We start from the raw sequence: 21,298 nt of genomic DNA, 5'->3' as shown, positions 1-21,298 counted from the left end.
TTTTTTTTTCATTCACTTGGAAATGCAAAGGTTTGCACTCTCTTGCTTTTTCTCTCTGTGTGTGTCCATGTGTTTATCTCTTTTCTCTGCAATGCATGTAAACACAAGGACATTTCCATGAGCCCCCACTGTAATAAACAGAATTCATTGCTTGAGTTTGTGTTTTTAAAATGACCAGTTCCACCAGCCCCACAGCATTTACCCGCTCTTCAGCACATGTTTTCCTTTGTAGGAGTGATTTGTTATTACTCACTTTAATTGGCTGGATTAAAATCAATTCCCCCCACGAACAGTGAGGTTTCATAAATCACGCAGCAACGTAGTTTTGTGGTAAACCTGATGTATCGCATCTATTCAGCCGGTCAGCAATCGATCATGAAAATGCCCATGAATCTTCTTGACAGGTTAAATGGTATTTACTCTGCAAAAAGTGAAGTGCCGACTAACTGGCTCATTGCAACTGTGTGATACCCCTTGACCTTTCTGTGTTTGCTGCAGCAGTAGTCTCTTAAATTATCAATGAGGGAAGCATTGAACCACCGTTAAATGGACAGAATGCAACAAAAAAAAAAATATTTCAATGGACTGAAGTCATCAGGATTGGAGAGAAAAGTTCCCATAAGAACACAGAAAGATGTTACAGGAAAGTGATTAGCAGACGCTCTTGTGATTATTACTCATTTTTATGATTTATTGGCTTCTAAATGGAAGTATGAAATAGGCTTAGCGTTCTAAATGAGAGTCACCTTGGACAAGAACATCAGCAATGCCGGTAAATGGCAGTAACGATAAGCAGTTGCTCTATAAGCTTATTAATGTGGTCAGGCTGGTCTCCCTAATCCTGCTGCCTTTTACATTTCATAACAGGCTGAGGACGACTACTGTCACCTTTTTTACTTCAAGTCCTAGACATCTCTCTCTGTCTGCTTAGTAATCCATCTCCTGTCTGTGCTCCAGGATTACTTTTTGTCTAAGTGCTCTTGCTGTACTGCTCAAAAACATTAAGGGAACACTTAAAGCACACATTGGAACTTGATGAACAAATGATTCAAGTTGAAAACTACTACTACTACTATTACTACTCTAAACTTTACTGTGTTTTGTTGACAGCAGAATGGCACAACAACAATCAGTGGAAACAAAAATCATCAACCTATGAAGGGCTGTGTTCAAAATCACACTGAAATTCAAGGTGAAAAACTGAAATCTCAGGCTCATCCAATTCATGTCAGTGTCATCAGAGCAACTCTTAATGTGAAACAGAATTGTTTATGGCACCTATGTGCCTGTATGCACTCCCAACAGCATCTGGGCATGTTCCTGATGAGTCCGTGGACGGTGTCCTGGGTTGTCCCCTCCCAGACCTAGATCAGGGAATCAGTAAGTTCCTGGTCAGTGCTGGTACTTGGTGGCTTCAGATGCACCAAGACATAATGTCCTATAGGTGCTCCATTGTCTTTAGGTCGAGGGAACGTGAAGTCCAGTCTGGCATCAATGTCTTTGTCATCCAGGAACTACCTACACACTCTGCCACGTGAGGCCGAGTATTGTCCTGCATCAGGAGGAACCCAGGGCACACTGCACCAACGTAAGGTCTGAGGATTTCATCCCACTACCTCACAGGGTCAGAGTATTGTTGGTTATGACATGGACATATGAGCGGCCCTCCAAGGATATACCTCCCCAGACCATCACTGACCCACCACTAAACCCTTCATGTTCTATAATGTTACAGGCAGCATAATGTTGACCACAGCATCTCCAGACTGTTTCATGCCTGTAACGTGTGCTCAGTCTGAACCTGCACTCATCTATGAAGGGAACAAGATGGCCACTGCTTGTGAAACCAGACAGAGCTGCAGTTTCTGCCTCATGCTACAAACAGTGACAAGGTCTCTAAAAAAATACAGAACCTGAGAAGAATCATTGAGGAAGAATAAGGAGATAACTTTTGTCTGTGACCACCACATGCAAAAGCTTGTCTTATTTTTGCACCTGCTGTCACTTTCATTTACACCAAGGCAGGTGAAACTTGTGCTTCCTAAATGGACAGATTGATATCCCTGAGGTTTAACTGACTTGATGTTATACTGTGATTGTTACTGTTAAGTGTTCCCTTTGTGTTTTGAGCAGTTTAATTTGTACACTGTGAAAGCAACACAGCTTGTCAGAGATGGGGCGTACACACTCTCATATGCTTGCAGTGTTTTAATATCACAGGACAATATTTCCCAACTTCCCACGGGCCTCTTTCATTTTGTTTTATGATAGCAGAACACTGAGCAAAGCTTGATTCTGTACATGTGGACTTTTATTAGCTCTGTACCTAAACAATAGACGACAGCAGGACAAACGGCTAACGGCAACAGCTACTGTTTACATGCTTGTGTCGTTTGCTGTATTACCTGCAGTAAAGCACACAAAAGAGCAAAACTGTGTTTTAAAGTGCAACAGTTTAAGTGCTTGTACAGCTGTGTGTGCACATTTCCTTTTAATGAGTGTTTCACATAATGGCAGACAGCTAAGATATTCCATACTAATGACTGTCCTGGCCTTTCTCTTTTACAGCTCCCATCAACCCTCACCTGAGTAAGTAATGTGCACCTCACTTAGCATGTCTTGTCAGAGACTAAGAGCTCCTTCTGTCGTAACAGTGGGGACACTCAAAGTAACTGTACATCCCGTAGAGATCTGACTTTCAATGTGTCATATTGCACTGGAAGGTCTTTCTAAGCAGAACTAAATGAAGTATGATAAATAAGCCTTTCCTTTAGGAATTCAGAGTAAATCTGCATCAGGCTATTTGACATGTTGAGAGCTTTAAATCTCTGCAGGACATTGTGCATTTTTGATACTGTTTTTTGAATGAGATATGTGGGTTTGTATGTGTCCGTGAGTAAATTTGCACACACTGCGTCTTATGAGCGTTACTGTGCATGCATCTGTGCTGTATGTGTTTATATTCTATCATTTTTAGTGACGTTTATGATGCATTTCATTGTGGAAACTTTACAAATTTGCATTATTCACGTCTTGAGAATCCACATTTAATCAGTGCTTGCTGTTGCTGCAGTGTGCTGTTGTGCATTGTGGTTTATTTATTTATATAGATATACAGTATATATTGGTGGGTGTTCAGACAAACATTGCCAACATAATAACAAACATCCTAATCACCAGCATCATTATCCAAATCCCTGAAGGAAACTATCTCACCTGCACGCCTCCTCTTCCTCCCTCCTTCCTCTGCTTATCCTCCAAATCCTCCTATCTCTCTCCGGCGCAGAAGGCAACAACATTTAGTTTAGCTCACAGTGGATAGGGGCGTCAGTGTCTAGCGCCAGGAGCTAGACCTCCATTAAATCTGCATGCCTATGAGGAGAAAAGTCAAGAGTGCTTGCCACCCAGCCCCTGCCTCCACGCTCCCACTCCACCACCGTTTTCTCTCCAGCTCTTAGTTTCTATCTCTTTCTCTCCCTCTGTCTGCCTCGCAGCATCACTGCCCTCTTCTCTCCCTCAGTCCATCCACCCACACTCTACCTCTGTCTATGTTACCTCCATTACCTGAGTAAAAGCTGCAGATTCGGCTCCTCTCAAGGTCACCACTCCAAACTGCTCCCAGCTACGTTTTAATAAATCAATGAATATTTATCAGAACACATGCCTGCATCCTGAATCTAAATGCTCCTTTTTACTATCTCTTTGAGGACACCGCTCAGCAGCGCCATGTCCTCCGGCTAGGTGTTTTGCTTTGTTCGTTACATAGATTAAATGGAGGTTTTGACATCGCTGATCCTGCTGCTGCCCCTTCCGTTAAACTGAGTGGGTTAGTTCTCCACACGTGTGATTTCTGACCATTTATGAGTATTATCACGGTTAGACATTCCCTTACATGTGACCCATCATACCCTCATTGCTACAGTAACAGTCTTTTTTATTTTCTTGAAGGGTGACGAATCCCACACTTTCATTCCCTCTCTGCACACTCCACTAGTTTAAAAATTGCAGTCAAAGGGGTCTGGAGAGCAACAGAGGAGAAGGAAGGGTGAAGGGGGAGAGAAGGGAGAGGGGGGAGGACCTAATATCTCCACCTGCACACCCACTACAGAGAAGATGGAGAGTGATAGAGGAGGAGGGAGGCGGTGTCAATTTTAAAAACTGATTACACAGAGTCGTACCAGTGAGACGCTACAAAACATCCAAGGACAATCATCAACCTCATTTTTATTTTCAATCATGAAAAAAGTTATTCAAAATGAACAGTTCAACAGATTAACTTTTAATAGACGTTGTACTGCTTCTCTACTATCAAGCTACACGTGGAAAAGCACTAATGCATTTACAATGACGATTTAGTGTTTTCAACCTGTTCCGCATTAGACTTGTATGTAGTTTTATTTTATTTCATTCACTGAGGCTGTGTTCGATGAATACTATCCATCCTGCTCCTGCTCCTCAGACCTGGGCTGTCCAAGTAGCCTCTAATAACGAGTTCAGATGCTCACATACACACGCTGCCGGGAGTTTCCAGGCTTCTTCTGCACAGACTTCCTTTCTAAAATGAAGCAAACTGCAAAACTAAACACACTCATTGACGTCTCCACTACAGTTAGCAAGAGGTCACGTCTTAATTTAGAAAAAAATAGAAGCCCTGTTCCCCAGACCATATGGTGTAATTAGGACTTGCTGTTGTATATCCCACTGAGACTTTATCACACACATACATATTTCAGGAAATCTTATAACTATACAGTAGGTATCACACCACTCACACACACTATACTGTACCTTCTAGGCAGCATATACTGTAACTTCTCACTCTTTTGTAGTGATGTGAGCCCGGTTCTGTTCTCGTTCATCAGGAGAGTTCCACTGCAGCTTTGAGGAGGAGCCCATCTGCATGTTCACCCAAGATAAGAATGATGATTTCGATTGGACGCGGCACAGTGCTGCTACTCGTGACACCAAGTATACACCAAACACTGGGCCCAGTGCTGATCGCAGTGGCTCCAAGCAGGGTAAGTATATCTATAAGTCTAAGTGACAGTTCACTAAACCTCACTGTCTGGAAGCAAGTGCCAGATGCTAATGGTTATATCAGCAGTTTAGAGTAACGTTAGCACCTGCATTCCACTCTTTATTGGATTTGAGGAAATTTATTGTACACTCCGGCAACTCCAGCCAAACTTGTTACCGGAGATAGCATTATGTTTGCCAGCCTCAGTAACTTGTCATTTTAGCCAACAAAATCAACAGTCACAAGAAAGGTCTGAAATGAAAAGTCTGCTTTTGTCTAACTCTGCCTGAAAGCATTGACCTACTCTTTAAAAAAATGACTGTAAATGTTGAGTCATAATAAAAGTGTAGTATCTATATATATGTGGAAGTATAGCGTATGCACCTGGTCACAGTTTTCAGCTACACTGAACAAGGCTTTAGCTGCCCATGATGCTGAACAGACTCTGTGTATAGAAAACAGAATATATGCAATAGGAGAATAAAATAGCAAATTAGACATAAATCAGCATCTTCACTGGACAGTATGTAGCTCAGTTACATTTGTTAGTTGGGTATTTACCTATGTAGCTGAATAATCATATTGCAAAATTATGCACCAATAGGAAAAAGTGTAAGCAATTATTTTTGCCAGCTGTCAGCATGGATCTGAAAACACTGCACCTGCTCGTTGGATTGTAAACACGCCGGGTGGAATGCACACATTTAAATGGACACACTACTCTGTTTTTTCTTATATAATCGGTGCATGAATACATTAATTACCTCGACAGTGCACAGGCACACAGTGTGATAATCATGTTATTGCTAAATAATAGCATCTATTACGATTATGTTGTGTTCATTAGCAGACATCCCATCGAAAGGGCCACTTTTTGGATCATTGAAATAAGTTGGAAACATTTGAGCGTTCCCATTTGCATAATAGATGATTTCAGGTGTACTCATTGTGTCACCAGTTGTGTGATGCAGCACAATCTAACAATGAGCAGCCTTGATAATTTATTTTCAAGGTAATCTTGTAACCGAGTCGCATTTGCTGTTTCCATGGGTACCTAGACTGGAGACATCTGCATAGTATTTAGTATTCAGTATGGTACTAATATGTGTAGGTATTCCATATTCAAAAACTTATCAAATAACAAAGTTTAAAAAAGGGGGATTTGTAGGAATTCATCAGAGGATTTTATATGTATATGAATCCTGTAGTGGAGATTATCAGTGGTCGAATGTAAGTGCCTATTAGGGTGCTGTGGCACGAGCAGCAGCTGAAGCAGTAAATAATGTATTGGTTTTAATCACCTAATGGTTTCAAAATGACCAGCATTTCATTACCAGCCCCATTCCTCTTTGCGTATAATTATAATTAATTATGGTATGAGATTCAGCTGGGGGGAGATATTCCATTTGATTCTGGCTGAAGTGGCGCAGAGCCGCTCGCCGGCTCCTCTCCCAGTGCCTGTGGCTTCAGATTATGTGTTTCAGACACAATCAGGCGACTGTTTGACTCAGTGCCGTCGCTGCTGCTGTCCACGACTATCAGACCAAGGCAGCGTTAATGTGACCCCGTTTTTATCATCTTGGGTTGTCCGTGGTTATTGCTATTACTAAAAGGAGCACTGTCATTCATAAAATGGCCTGGTCTTTATTGCTGATATGGAAGGTATCATTTCCATCTATGACAGACAAAGCAGCTGAGCATGACTAAGGATGCCTTGTCTTTTCCCAGTGTTTCTGGTGATAAATAATATGGTGGAGTATCAGAAAGTAGTTGTGGGATTCTAAACACACCCTGACAAAAGCTTAATTATTTTTCAGGCTACATTTAATGACTTCGTCTGATGTAATAAGACTGTCCACCTACATGTTGAGATATATATACTGCAGGTATATATGTTGTACTGTATGAGTATGCAGGGTTGACATATTTGTTAAATTATCCTTGAAATGTTGCTTTTCCAGAAAAAGCACATGATATGTCAGGTTATGTTTTTATTTTGGACTTAATTAATTAATACGCACTTGCCTGCTATCGAATACTTGCAGTAGCTTGTGTATCTGCTGTACATGTGTGTTTCTGTGTGTCCGTTCAAGGTTTCTACATGTACATTGAGACATCAAGGCCAAGGAAAGAAGGAGACCAGGCACGGCTTGTAAGTCCATTTTTCAACGTAGCACCTAAAAACCCTTATGGCATCACCAACCCACCTGCCTACTGCTTCGGCTTCTTCTACCACATGTATGGAAAACACATCGGTAAGATGCACATGCTTCATTTTCCACCGCTTGTATAGCCACCGTCTTTGTTGCAATTTTTCAGTAATCTGTGGCAAAGACTGCCTTAATTTATATTCATCAGTCAATACTTCATGGAAACAGATGAAGAACAGAATAATTGCTCTCATTCTCCAAAAAAAATCTGTCGCAGTTTTGTGCTTTTGGGTGCTTAAGCACAAAAGCGTCCTCAAGTGAAACTCAAATTGCTTTGGCAATTCTCCGCCAAATGAAGGGGCTGCATTCTTATCTGTGCTGAACTAAACGGAGTCAACAAGGAAACACTACAACAAATTTTATTTTACAAAAAAGTCCATCATCGAGTGTCTGTGGGATATCAAGTCGCTTTGAAATATAAATTGAGAGATGGAATTCTCGCTATTGCTGTCCACCACCTACACTGTATGTGTTTTCACTGTGGCCTTTCCTGTTCGTATGTGTGGTTTGTGAGAGAAGAAACACAGTTGTCAGTGCTGAGGAAAAACGAATAAGCAGCAGTACTTTTTTCTGAGAGCAATGAAATTTCAGACTTACCAGAGAGTTTGTCCCTGCAGTAGATGCAGTGGGGAGTTTTGTGCTTTCATGCAAAAATGTTTCATGAAAGCACTGTGCAGCTGTCAGATGTTCCAAGCAAAAGATATTTCATTTTTGCAACAAACCCCTTCAAAGGTGTGTATACAAATCCTGGGCATTAGCTCTTACACTCCTCTGTGAATGTAGATAACAACCTTGTCTGGCCCATTTGAAGATAGCAGAGCGACTGAAGGAGCACTCTGCGGCTTACGTCCGACTCTTAGGCTTCCTTCACCAGGGACCCAATCAGTCAACCACAAGCACTCCTATTCTGAGCGCATGTAGTGTGTGCATTTGGGAGTGGTGAGCTAGATTGGATCTCTAGGATAAAAACAGCAGGTTCATACAATGCTGAAGGTCTCTAGTGCTGATTTCGCTGTCTCGCATCACCCTGTATCATTACCTGAGGGGCACCACTTGGGGCAAACTGGTCTTGTGCACTCAAAGCACTATGGAAAACATTTTCAATAATAACCAAAAGTTAGATTCTAAGTTTTATTTAAACATCTCTAACATTGTTTCTCAAATTAAATCTGATCTGTCGCTTAAGCTGTTTTCAAGACCTTAAAAGGAAGTCTCAAGTACAAATCTAATTTGTTGCTTGTTAAAAACATTAATTTGCATTATTATAAGATGCTTTATGAACTCTAGCACCAGAACCATCACTCTCCAGTTATTATTGGAATCAGTTCAAACCACTTGAGTGCCCCTCAAAAACCACTGTGCTGCCACACTGGCCTCTACAGTGCAGGACTAATGTGTCTTTATGTTATTGGACCATTACTGTTGTTTATGATTAAAAATCAATTTTGGTCTATTATGTGTTATCACCCAAGGCACCAGGTGTCACCCTTTTTTTTATCTACCATGGCAGCTACTCTTAGTAAACATAACTGTCTTATGTTACAGATCAACACCTTTGATATTTGCAGCTTAAAAAGAGCAGTGACCCCACCACTGCTGGCAGTGCTAGAAATGCTTGGCATATTTGACTGTGAAATAGTCTGTTAAATTATACTTGAAGCACATCCTTAGTGGTTAATTCACATGCAAAGCAAGTGTGGGCATACTTTATTGTTGCTGCAGCCTCAAAGCACAGTTTGCATGGCATTTTAAGCTGATGCGCACAATGATGGACAATGTGTCTTTATCTTACCCCTAGAAAATCCTAAACATAAGAGCTTTAAACCCACTGAACTTTGGTTCCAAACAAATACTCATGCCTAAATCTCAAAGTGGAAGTTTAGAAATGAAATCATAAATATAAACAGGTTAACACTCAAAAACTACCTTAAATTGTCTGACCTCCTTAGGACTGTGTGGGTGGGATTTGCTTCAGATTTGAAGAACCCACTGACTGTAATCAAATAGTTACTCAAATGCTGAAAAATCCTGATTAGTGAACATAAGTATGTGACTTCTATTTTTTTTTAACTGAGGCCTGCCAACTTTAAACCACTGAGTCTGCCATGCAAAATAAAGATTATTTTAAGACTTTATCCCTAATAGTGAGAAAGTGTTTGAGAAAATATGTTTTTAAGGCCTTTTAAAAAAGAAGTCAGAGTGACCCTGGGGAGGGTGTGCACCACTGAAACAGCAGAGAACTAAAAATACTGCTTTCCTAAAAATATATTGTAGTTGACCGTTCTCCCTCTGTTCTCTCTAAATATGTGTAGTAGAATTGTGTTATTATTATTTAGCATCAAATTTTATTTTTTTGGCATATTCAACCACAGACCTGATATCAAAAGCAAATATTTTAGAACCAGAACTATCATCATAGCTACACATCTCTAGGGGTAAGTGGGAAAATCAGTTTTTTTTTTTTTTAATTTGGGTGAACTGACCCTTAACATTCTCCAAATGGGCTGAAAATTAGCCAGGATGCTTTTCAGCTGTCCTCAGTAGAAAGGCGGAGTGGAAGTGTCCAGGTGGGGGACAGACCAAACATCTGGAGAGGTGGAGGCAAGGGAGGCAGAGAGAATATAAGGACAGAGGTGTTGGAGGGCAACTCAGCGGGGAGATGAGAGCTCCTCCGGCTCCCTGCGAGGTTGAGTAGGCCGTGACATTTCCAATTTGCTCAAATTGATCGCTAGCCAGACCCTCTCTTCCCTGCCCTCCCCGTCTGTGGTGAAGCCCATGCCCAGACTGTGGCGTGTTATGATGAATGGGCTAAATGTCAAGGACTTGAAACCCAACTCAGATCCTCCATAGCTACGCTCCATTTAGTATTCTCCTTTTCCGGCGGCGGGAGAAATTCCCCCCTGAGCTCAGGAATGCTGGTTTGTGATATTTTCTACCAAGAGAAGCAAGACGCTTATATCAAATGTTCCAAATAATATATGTTCATTTATGTACTGTATATTTTCCTTGAACTCAGAGAACTTTGTAGTTTGAAATAGTTGAGGGTGTCGTATTTAGAGCTGTGAGTCACACAGTCATCAGACGTGGCACAGCTCTGTCTTAAAATGCTGGGAGTTTGATGCTCTTTGGGACTGTGCTGTTGAGGTGAGTCACAGTCAAGTTGTGGCACAGCAGCGCTGAAGGCCAGAATCAGTCGATAAGGAGTCTCGCCTACACGCTGATGAAAACAGTGGCACAGGCTCAAAGAAACTCCTCCGTAGTTAGCTAGCGGGGGGATACCTGAGACAAGGTCACACTTAATTACTGAAGCGCACATCAAAGTTTGCCTTTGGAGCCCGTGTCACATTTGTTTATAGGATTAAGTCTTCAGCAAAGCACACCAAGCAAGCCTGTTTCAAGCCTGACCTTCTGAGAAGCAATGGAGTCATCCCTTCATTAGTAAGGAGGGTGGTACTGCACCTCAATCCTCGCTCTCGCCCTGTCTACATAATTGAAAATTTCCAGAAGCTATTTCTCACTTTTCACCATACTTGTATCTTTCTCTTCTCAGATCTTTTTAAATTTCACAAGTGTCTGCTACAGGTATTCCTTTGAAAGAAAAGGTACTCCAAAGGATATACTGCATATGCCTTTGCTCAGGATCTGATGACACTGACATAACCACCCACATCGCAGTGAGTTCAAAGAGAATGTAAGCCAGCCAGCTCAGCAAGAATCCTCCTACATCCTAAACACTTCAACAAGAGATGAAACCGCAGGTCATGTTCTGTTCAAGAACTCATCTCTCACTGGAGATTGTGCTGTCGTTGGGGAAAGTGTATTCTGTGCTGATGAGAGAATATGAACAGGGACGTACAGTGTAGCTTTCCCTCATTTCCACACAGAGATATTTTTTTTGAAGGGGGCTGTACAGTAATGAAGCACCTCGCTGAAGCAAAGATGCATCAAAAGCATGTAGACCTAGTCGCTGCGGTGTTTCCTCACTGGTTGTGTCAACACAAAGTCGCTGCTTTCCATACTTCACATGACTTCAGAGAAGTGGTCCTGCTGAGCTCAGCTGTGATGTCAATGCCAACCTGATTTCTGTCTTCAGATCTTTGCCCCTAAAGGACAGCTCCTTCTCTCACACATGTTCTTAGTGCATGACAAATTTTAAAAAAAAAGAAGCTCACACAATCGGTGTGTTTGGAGAGGAGGAAAGTGGTTGCACTCAGTGTCATCATCTGGCAGTTTTATATCAAAGCCCAGGGCCAGACAAGAGGTCTCGCTGAGGGTAGTCCACAGTTCAGACATGGTATATTGTGTCAATAACAGCCTGTAGTTCTGTGTTATTGTGAATATACTGTATACAGAATATGAATTCAGTTGAAATGGCTCTATCGTATTACATGTGCGGTCTTAGCGGAAATCTAGGTGAGGTGAAAAAAAGAAACTGGATGGGCAAAAACAGTTTGAAACTAATGAAAGAAGAACTATTCTCCACAAGGGAGGTGTCTGCACCCACCAAAATTCTCATCACACGTTGCCCATTAGTGATAATTAATTTGAATTATTATCAGATATAGAATAATTTATCATAATTTACAGAACTCCAACTTAATAAAACTATCAATTCATATGACCTGTGTTTAACTTTTGCTACTGCCTGGCTCTGATCCAAATGCAGGAGAATATATAAATTTGAAATGCAGGAGACAGAGATGAATATTAGGCTTCAGGGATCAAACTCCACTTGAATTCACTTGAATTCAGTGCCTCCTGCTGTATGTGGGTGGTTGTGTAGTCTTTTTTAGGTAATATTGTACTGTGTCTTACACTAGATAGATCAGTAGTTGCAACCTTTTTTGCACTGCTGACTGTTTTAAGACCTATTGTGTATTTTTAATGTAATTTTGTACTTTTCCAAAACTTTTTTATCTGTTAAAATTCATGCAAATATGTTGCTTTATAAGTCAAAGGTCAGCACTCAGAGATTCAGTGAAAGTAGATGTTTCATGAATTAGGTTATGATCAAATCTCCATGTAAGTTATACCAATTAGCAAACTCAATCTGTTTTAACTATTTATACATGAATCATTGTAATATTCTTGTCCATAAATATTGTAACTATACAACAATCACTTGGAAGCACTTCTACGCTTTCGCTTCTATTTATATATTTTTTTATTTTCTTGCTTATGTATATATTGCGTGCCTTTGTTATGATAAACATATTGTGAACCACCACACTCACGTTTCTTGTCTGTCCAACATACTTGGCTCTAAAACCTAATCTGACTCATATTGGGTACAGTATCATTCAAACATTTGCTGGGTAGGTTGGGAGAATTCTGTGAACCTGCAGGCTAATGACATAAGATCATTAGAGTCAGGACTTACTGCAGGAAAAGGAGTCCAGTCAGTGAAACCATTGCAGATGTGGGTTAGAGTTACTTTAATTTATAAAAAAGAAACATTTTGAGTTTGCTGTTCACAAAAAGCATCTGTTGATGTGAACCACACATCTTGTTGATAAAGCTGGGAAGGGTAACTAAGTAATCTCAGAGAGATGATTAAGTTTAGTGGCTCCTCTCCCTTGAAGTGGATGCCCAGCTATGAAACCTGCAAAGGCACAATGCAGAATGTGCATTGAGGTAAAACAAAAAAGTTATGAAAAACAGCTAAAGGCTTGAAATTAAAGGGTTCACATACTTTTTTTGTGTGTGTACGTGGCTGAAATCTTTACCTCTCCAAAAGGCTAAAACGAAAACGCTGAGAACTTCAAATGACAAAGTATTTTAAACCAGAAATTTAAGTCATGAGCTTATGAATTTACCCTCAGAGGACCAGTCATTTCTCCAGGCTCCACTCCTGCAGTGTCAGATAGTGCCCTCACACAGATTTCATGCACTGCTGAACGCTGAAGGTGGTGACGACAGACTAGTTACCTTGAATACTGATGACCTTCTTTATTTAAATAAAGTGTATTGTTGTAAAAATTACAGTATAAGCTTTTTTGGCCTTGCGGCTCAGTAACAAGTGTTCTGTGGCTCAGTACAGGTCGGCGGCTCTGGGTTTGAAACAGCTAAGTTAATATAGAAATGCTGCTATGTATTTATATACTGTATTTATTCAAATATATTTCATATATGTGTACGTGTGAGTGCACTGACCTCACATCCAACTGTCTCTCCTCATGCAGGAACGCTAAACGCCTTCCTAAAACAGAAAGGCCAAACCACCTCTGAGGGCCCCGTGTGGTCTCTAAGTGGTAACCAAGGTGACCGTTGGAAGCAGGCCAAAGTCAGCATCCACCCAACAGCGTCCTTCCAGGTGAGGCCAAAAAACTCAATCAATCCAATGTGCAGCAGCATTGCCCTTGTTGCCCTCTATTTTCCTCTCTGTCTGTGTTTGTATGGGGAAGTATTAGTTTCCTTGAAGGTTGCATATTGATGTAGCACTTCACAAGCCTTGATATTAAGCAAAGAAGTGGACGGGATCCATAGACGTTGTTTGCTATTGAGAAGGCAATATCACTCATGCTTTGCCATCAGGAAGCCTAATCTTTGTGAGTAGCGAATATGGAACTGCAATATTCTCCATCATTTTTACGGCTGCAGTTGTGGAAAGTAATTATAGTTTCATCTTCACTTCTGTCTTTTTTTTTTTTTTTTTTTTCCCACTCTCACTCTCTATTCTAAACAGCACAAGCACTCTTAGTTTTAAATTCTGTGGCATTAAAAACTGAAACAAACACTCACCACCTGCTGCTTTTTTTTTTTTTTTTACAAGGGACAATTCAGTTAAATTACACTGGATACTTACTTTTAGATTTTATCTTGCAGCACTGCCGATGTTTTTTTTGTTTGCTTTTCTAAGAGCTTACACATAATAATTAATAAGAAAAACTTGTTTTTCTCTCACTAGGTGGTACTGGAAGGTGTCCGGGGACCAGGCATCGAGGGAGACATTGCCATCGATGATGTCACGCTGGAGGAAGGGGAGTGTCGAGACCCGCCGCCCAGTGAGTCCCACCAAATTTCTGCCTCCTCTGTCTCCCTGCTCTCTCCCTCTTATCTGAGTGCCAGTCTCTCACTGTACCTCGTTGGACAAGGTGGAGATTTATGAGATGGGATCTAATCTTAGACAGTTGCCAGCACCGAACTACCATCTCATGTGGGAAAAAAATGGTTGCCATAGCAACAGCGTAATCACATGAATGATAGCCACACCGGCTGAGTGGAGCACTGTAATTGCACCACAGGAACAAACAGAAGGTAAAAACAGAAAACAAGGTACAGAAAATGACCTGCAATTGACAAGGTGATATTGGTAGGCAGACAAACGCTGTTCTTTTGATTTAACTCTTGTTAAATATGGCTGGAGAAACATTATTTCCAGAAGCTCTTCACACTTAGATGTCCCCTTAACATACCATAGATGAATCAGGGTAATCGATTTTCATTTTTTTATGTCATTAGTGGAAAACTACCGGCCATCAAACAGAGAATCAGAGTCAGTAATCGCGTCCTGTAAGATGTATTCTTTTTATTACTGCAAGATTATTATTGAAGTTATTTTTCATTTGGAGTCATTATGATTCAGAGCGACAACATTAATTCATTTGGAGTTATAGGAGTGGTCGCACAGGCTGAGAACAGAGTAATGTTATGAATTATGCAATTCAATCTCACATGATGAATCTTACATGACTTCATGTGATGTGAGAGGGGAAAAAAGGAGAAATATTCTATGAGGACTGATTGCAGGTCACTTCTGACTGATGCAGAATGGTTCAGAGTAGCTGTTTAAGGATCTGGTCATACAGGTTAGTTGCACCCTAACAAGAATAGTTCGCATTTTGTGAAATATTACTTACACTCACATTCTTTTTTTTTTTTTCTTCTTTTGGCGTTTTGCCTTTATTTGACAGTTTAGAAAGAGACAGGAAACAAGGGCACAGAGAGGGGTATGACGTGCACAAAGGCCCTCATTAGGAATTAAAGTGCTGGTGCCACAGACATGTGGTGAGCACCCTATGATACTGTAGCAAGGAGACATGTAGCTTAGCTTTGGGTCAAGACTGAAAGCAGTTAGCCTGTCTCTGTCTGTATGCACATGAGAGTGAGTCAATCTTATCCCCTGAATATTTTCCAAAATGGCAAACTACACCTCTTTACATTTCCATTTCTTCTGTTTTTGTATCAGGAGAGATTTTTTTGTCCGTTGGAATACAGAATGTATTCCATAGTTGTTATTGTTATTATTATTTTCTGTTTCTTCTACCTATTTAGATCTCAGCTCCAAGGCTTTGTCCTCATGCTCCCATATATGGCTGCTATGCGTCACCTTGGTGATGACCCTCCTAGAAGGTCAGAGGTGACCCTTCTCTCCGTCATCTCATAGGCAAATATTCAGACCCACCGTCTGTGAACTATACCCTCGGCATCCAATCACCAAAGATTCATGCATCCTGAGAGCAGCAGGGGTTCCCTGACGGACCTCAGAGGAACCGAAAATAAGGAAAGAGAGAAAAAATAGTGATTAAAAAGTTACACAAAAAGTAATAAAGAAGATGCGCTAATTTTTTTAAAGACACCTCTTTTACAGAAAACACTCCTCGGCGCAGGACTCGCGACGTCTTTACGAGCACAAAGACGGGTGGGCGATGAGTAAGCCTGGACTTTGGCGAGAGAGTTCACAAGCGTCTCGAGAGGACTGTTTGTAAAGCACAAGAACAATTTTATGATGTTATGAAAATATCTTTGGAAGGCGGTGGAATACAGACACTGCTGAATTTTTGAAGAGGAAATAACATTTCCCTGCTTACAAATACATGGAATCAGACCTTTCTCTGTGTAACTTTATCTTCATTTTCTTGCACCAGATGCCAATCACTGACACTTGTTTTTCACTCTAGCCCAGCCTCATTCACACCCTGGCATTTCTTTATCTGCTTGGTGCTGTACTGTAGAAAACGAAGGACTCTGGCAACATTTAGTTCTGTCTGCTTATCCCCCTGTAGCTGCCTATGTATCTTTTAACACTGTGCTCACGAGTTCAAGTGGCCAAGCGAGGGTATGGTGGCGTAACGACGAATGCAGAAGAATCACCAGAGGTGTAGACAGCTGGGCCGGAGGACAGAAAGAAGTTCGAGCTTAGAAGCCGAAATGAGAGGGAGAGGTGGAATGAGAGCAGAGAAGGAGGGATGTTGAAGGGAGGAAGGGAGGAAGAGTGGAGGGTGGAGGAGGAACAGGCAGAGAGTAGAGGAAGATCAGATTAGTGAGGTCTGATTCGAATATTCAATCAGCGGTCTGCCTGTGGAAAAGAAGCCACTTTACTTTCTGCCATGAAACAAAGTGCCTTCAGATTACAAACCGAATCGTGAGCCTGGGTGTTAATCAACATCAATCACATCTCTGTTCATGTTTCCTCCAATGGGCTATTTTCTACATGTTTCTTTTGCCCCACAAGTGCTGATGGGAGGGCATGCCTGTTCAGGGGGAGTTTGGGTTTGTGCTCCAACCGGATTTGACTCCAGATGGGACAGATGCCTGTGTTTGTGTGTGGGTGTGCGCGGGAGTGAGTGTGTGTATGAGTGCAGGCTTTAGTGTGTGCATGCGCCTAAATGCCTATGCCTATGCCTAACAGCTAGTTGACGAGGAGGCAGCAGCGCTGGCAGACCCCGAGCACAGGTTTGGAAACAATTTGGATAAAAAGAGCGGCAACAGTGAAAGTGAGGCGGCTCTGGATGTTTTTTTTGTTTTTTTTTTTTTTTTTTTTAAAGACAGTTTAAGATCACACAGCAGGATAAAGACACTTCAGCAAATGAAAACTCCACTCTCTCTTCCCATAATTCTCCTTCCCTGTGGGCGAGCGTTTTTTAACAAAAGAAAAGAACAATTGCTGAATAAAACATTGCGTTGTACAGGGAGGAGACCAGGAACCTTGGGACTGCAGGCCCTTCATTGGGGTGACAAGCGTCGCCCTGTCCTCCACCATTTCTATGGAACAATATGAAAATAAAAGATAATAATGACCACAATAATAGTCATGATATTTTATTACTCTAGCGAGAATGTTTCTCTGCTTTTACACAAACTGTGAAGATTGACTGTGGAAGATCTACCTGAGACCATAACCTTAACCAGCGGGGTTTTTAAAAAATGTATTGTAAAAAAGAGAAAATAAGAAAATGAAAAATTCCGTTCATTGTTGGTTATGACAAATGTTTTGAGGACTTGTCTTGTTTCTTTTTTTTTTTTTTTTTTTTTTTTTTTTGTTGAAGATGACTTTACTTCCTTTCTCTTCTTGTTGTCTCCCTCTGCATTGCTGAAGTATCAAAGCCGAAGGAAGCATAAGAAGTAAACCAATTTGGTAATTGTATAACTTGTAAATGTTAAAGAAGCTCTATTCAAAGGTTTATGATAAATGTTTTATGTTGGAGTCTGGGAAGCACAACATACAGTTTAAGGTCTCAACATATAAAATCCATTTTATATTTCTCCACACATACATGACCTACTCTCACAAATCCAGGCTTACAGACACAATGAAACAAGTCCACGACAGCAAATTTACAGCAGATTGATCATTTTTCACGTATTACTTTCATATTTTGAGTGCAACTACAACAACAAAGAGCCCAGAGGGAACCCAGCCAAGAGCTGAAATCTCCATCGATACGAGACTGAGTGCAGGTTGGTGGTGTTGTGGTTGCTCAGCATATGTAGCCTCTCCAGTGAAAGCCTGAGTTCGTCTGAGCGGGTCGTGTATATGTGTGAGCATAAAGCTGTGTACAATAGGTGTGATAAGAAACCGATACATGTAAAGAAGATACATATGCCAAGCAAAACAGAGCAGAATGATGAGCATCATAGGGCATCCTTACTATATCATTATGATCTATATGATCTTATTATAGAGACATAACCGCAGGTGTTATCTGCTTTCCATTTCTGTTCCCTCTTTTTGTTTTAGGCCGTTTCTGATGTTTTCACTTCTGTCTTTTTTTTATTTCCAAAAGGCCCAGATCACAGTGAATGTAAATGGAGTTCTGGGGGGGAGTTACTTTCTTATAGTTTTACTAGATGTTTTACTAAAACATGTGTTTCTGTGTGCTTTGGATGATGAGAACTCTTGACTCTTTCTTGTTTTGGATACATCAAAAACATTTGTCTGACTTTGACACAGGTTTTGACACAAATTCCAAAAATAAAACCTCGGATAAAATGTCCGTTAGACAGTCACTACATCCTCCTGTGGTATAGTAAAGTGCCAAAGTGCCCCAAGTAGTCACCGCTGTCATTTGTATAAATACACGTTTCTTAAGATTTTTAATAACTGTTTCTTTTACAGCCATCTGGTAAATTCACAGAATATCAGCATCTAATATCAGCTAAACCTCTTAGTTCATGAATGATTAGAAATTACAGCTGGATTTTCATTTGAAAACACCTTTGGTATTACTTTGATAATTGCCTTTGTGGGTTTAAGGGAATAATTTCGGGAAATGAATCGGTACTTGCTTTCTTGCCAGTAGTTAGATGAGAAAATGAATAACACTCCTTTATGTGGTCTGTATGAAGCTACAACCAGCAGACTTGGTTCAGCTTAGCTTACCTTAGCACAAAGACTGGAAATGAGAAACGGTTGAGAACCTGACTGAATCCACTCAGCAGCACCTCTAAAGTTAAAGTTAACACGCCATATCCCGTTTCTTTAATCCATAGAAAAATAAGAGAGTAACAACAAGTTGCTTTTTTCACAGGTTGCCAGGTTGTTAGCAGAGAAGTTGGGAAATCACACTGCTTCCGGTCCATAACCCCCCGCAGACCAAAAGTTGCTGCAGCACTTTGGTTTTTGTACCAATTGAACAAATACAATATAACAAGTTGTTTAGTGATCTTTAAAGTTGATTGCTGAAGTTGAAAGCTGATTTTTGTTATTCTTGGACAGAGACAGGCAAGATTTAGTTTCCTTTGGTTTCCAACCTAAGCTAACAACCTCTAGGTTCAGTTTTACCTTACAGACATGTGAGTGATATCAATCTTCTCATATAACTTTTGGAAGATTTTTTTGTTTTTTCAAAAATGTCAACAACAGCCTGAATTTAAATGTATTAAAAACACCTGTATTCCCTGTCAGTGCCTGTCCTGTGAAATTTGTTTTATCTGTGTTGGAAATGTATCAGGGACTATGGCAGACCTAATTTTTTTTTAAATCAATTTTCTGGCCTATATTCTTAAATACTGGGTACATTCATGTATATCTGCAGACTGTTCATCTGTGTGAAGGAAACATTGTCTAGTTTTAGCAGAAACACAACTGAAATTAGACAGCAAATGGATTTGTTGTTTTCATGGTATTACAGCTCTCACTATATCCTTAATTTCCATTTCTTTGCAATTCACACACGCTGTGTCAGCCTCTGCCCTATGTATATACAAGGGATGTGAGCCTGTGAGTAGCTTACACGCTCAGCTCTGCTCTATTTATTGATAAAAATCCTCTAAGCTACTTCAAAGTACAATTGGAGGGGATTAACACTTTTTGAATATGTAAACATTGCTGTGTGACTGTTTGCTTTCCTCCAGTGTTTACGCACTATTTTGATTATGAGAACCTTCTGTAGTTGAGGAATGTGTGAAGTGTTTATAAGCTAAAAAGGGGAAAATGCATATGCGAGGTATCTGAAGCTTCTGATTAGATTGGGTGCTGGAACTGAATGCATCAATGTGTGCCAATTTTTTTTTTTTATTATTTCTTATTTTTTTATTTTTTTATTTTTACATCGCTGTGCCTGGGGCTTAGACATTTTATGTGTGTGCTGTTTTTCCCACCCGCAAATTCATTATCGGATCTTTGTCTCAGCAGCTACTTTACTTTGACACTCAAAAATGAACAGAATTCTTAGTAGATGGTTTACAAAAATCAAACTTTTTTATAATGAAGTTCAGTATTTGAAGACACTTTCACACTAACATAAAGTTTAGTTTTCTAATTAGGTTTAGTTTTGACCAGGTACTATAGTCTAAATCAACTAAACACCACAATATCAATTAGATCATAGCGACAGGACATTGAAGTCACGTTTTCAATGAATGACTGGCATCACGGAGCCGTTACAACCTGATGCTTCTCACCTTTGCTCTGTTGACAAGCTTTATGCAAATGCTGCCGCAGCCCCTCTGATGTCTCAGCCTCCCTTTTTATGTGCTATAGTTTGGAATAGCCGATTTAACAGAGTTTTAGCATTCATGTGTCTATTTATGAAAAGGGATTAGTCCTCTCAGTAGAACAGGACTCAAACCCTTAAAGCTTTTCTATAAATGCGAAAGATTTAAGTGTCTCTGACTGAAACATAGTGTTTCCTGTTGACATTGTGTCAGAGAGGCATTGCTGTAACTCTGCTCATTTTTTAAGTCTTGGTGTTGTAAATGAACTTTAGGGCAACATTCAGTATGATGCAATCAAATAAAACCACTAGAAAGTACAGCCTTAAAATGCACCATAGAGTTCAGGCAACAGAAAAAAAAGGGGTAGTGTACTAAAGCTCTAAAGCTTATAGACTCTACAAATACTGAACATTAAAAACACAGCGTTTGGGCCAGTGGTGTTGCATTGCATTGGATTATATTGTGCCGGTCAGAGAATATTGCCTTTTGCCTTTGTAATACTGCTGAAAACAAACGACACAACTCGATCTTTATTGCAAGGAAAAGGCAATAACCCCTTGGTAAGAGGGAGGAGGGAGGCAGTATACGCAGTACAGGCTACACTGATAGAAGTGTTGTTTTTCTGTTTCACTGCAGTTTCACATTCATCACATGACATCTTTGACTTGCAGCCATTGCCAGACATAAAAGATATACATATTAATTTTAGTCAAATTCAAAAGGAAACAACCTGGTATAACCTTGTGAGACATGGTTAAGGTCTTGGATTACCAAGGAAACAAACAAAAACTGCATTTCAGTACTGTTTCATCCTAGTTTATATATATATATATGTATATATATATATATATATATATATCTTTCATGCATTGATAAATACATGAATTATGCAGATGTACATGAATGTACCCAG

The 21,298-nt window shown here is 40.3% G+C and overlaps 1 protein-coding gene across 1 annotated transcript in view; it reads left to right on the top strand.

Annotated features, from left to right (window-relative positions):
- LOC113137072 (MAM domain-containing glycosylphosphatidylinositol anchor protein 2) overlaps window positions 1-15,687 on the top strand; it is a 150,554-nt gene extending 134,867 nt beyond the window's left edge. The window contains exons 13-18 of the mRNA XM_026318421.1: window positions 2,569-2,589; window positions 4,863-5,018; window positions 7,111-7,272; window positions 13,410-13,540; window positions 14,135-14,231; window positions 15,502-15,687. Of these exons, the coding sequence (XP_026174206.1) occupies window positions 2,569-2,589; window positions 4,863-5,018; window positions 7,111-7,272; window positions 13,410-13,540; window positions 14,135-14,231; window positions 15,502-15,590 (656 nt within the window). The 3' untranslated portion in view covers window positions 15,591-15,687. The remainder of the gene's footprint in view (window positions 1-2,568; window positions 2,590-4,862; window positions 5,019-7,110; window positions 7,273-13,409; window positions 13,541-14,134; window positions 14,232-15,501) is intronic.
- Window positions 15,688-21,298: the final 5,611 nt, after the last annotated feature.

The sequence above is a fragment of the Mastacembelus armatus genome, chromosome 24 (assembly GCF_900324485.2).
Source record: "Mastacembelus armatus chromosome 24, fMasArm1.2, whole genome shotgun sequence".
Lineage (NCBI taxonomy): Eukaryota > Metazoa > Chordata > Actinopteri > Synbranchiformes > Mastacembelidae > Mastacembelus > Mastacembelus armatus.
The sequence above is the reverse complement of the archived record's forward strand: the minus strand, read 5'-3'. Positions and strand labels throughout refer to the sequence as shown.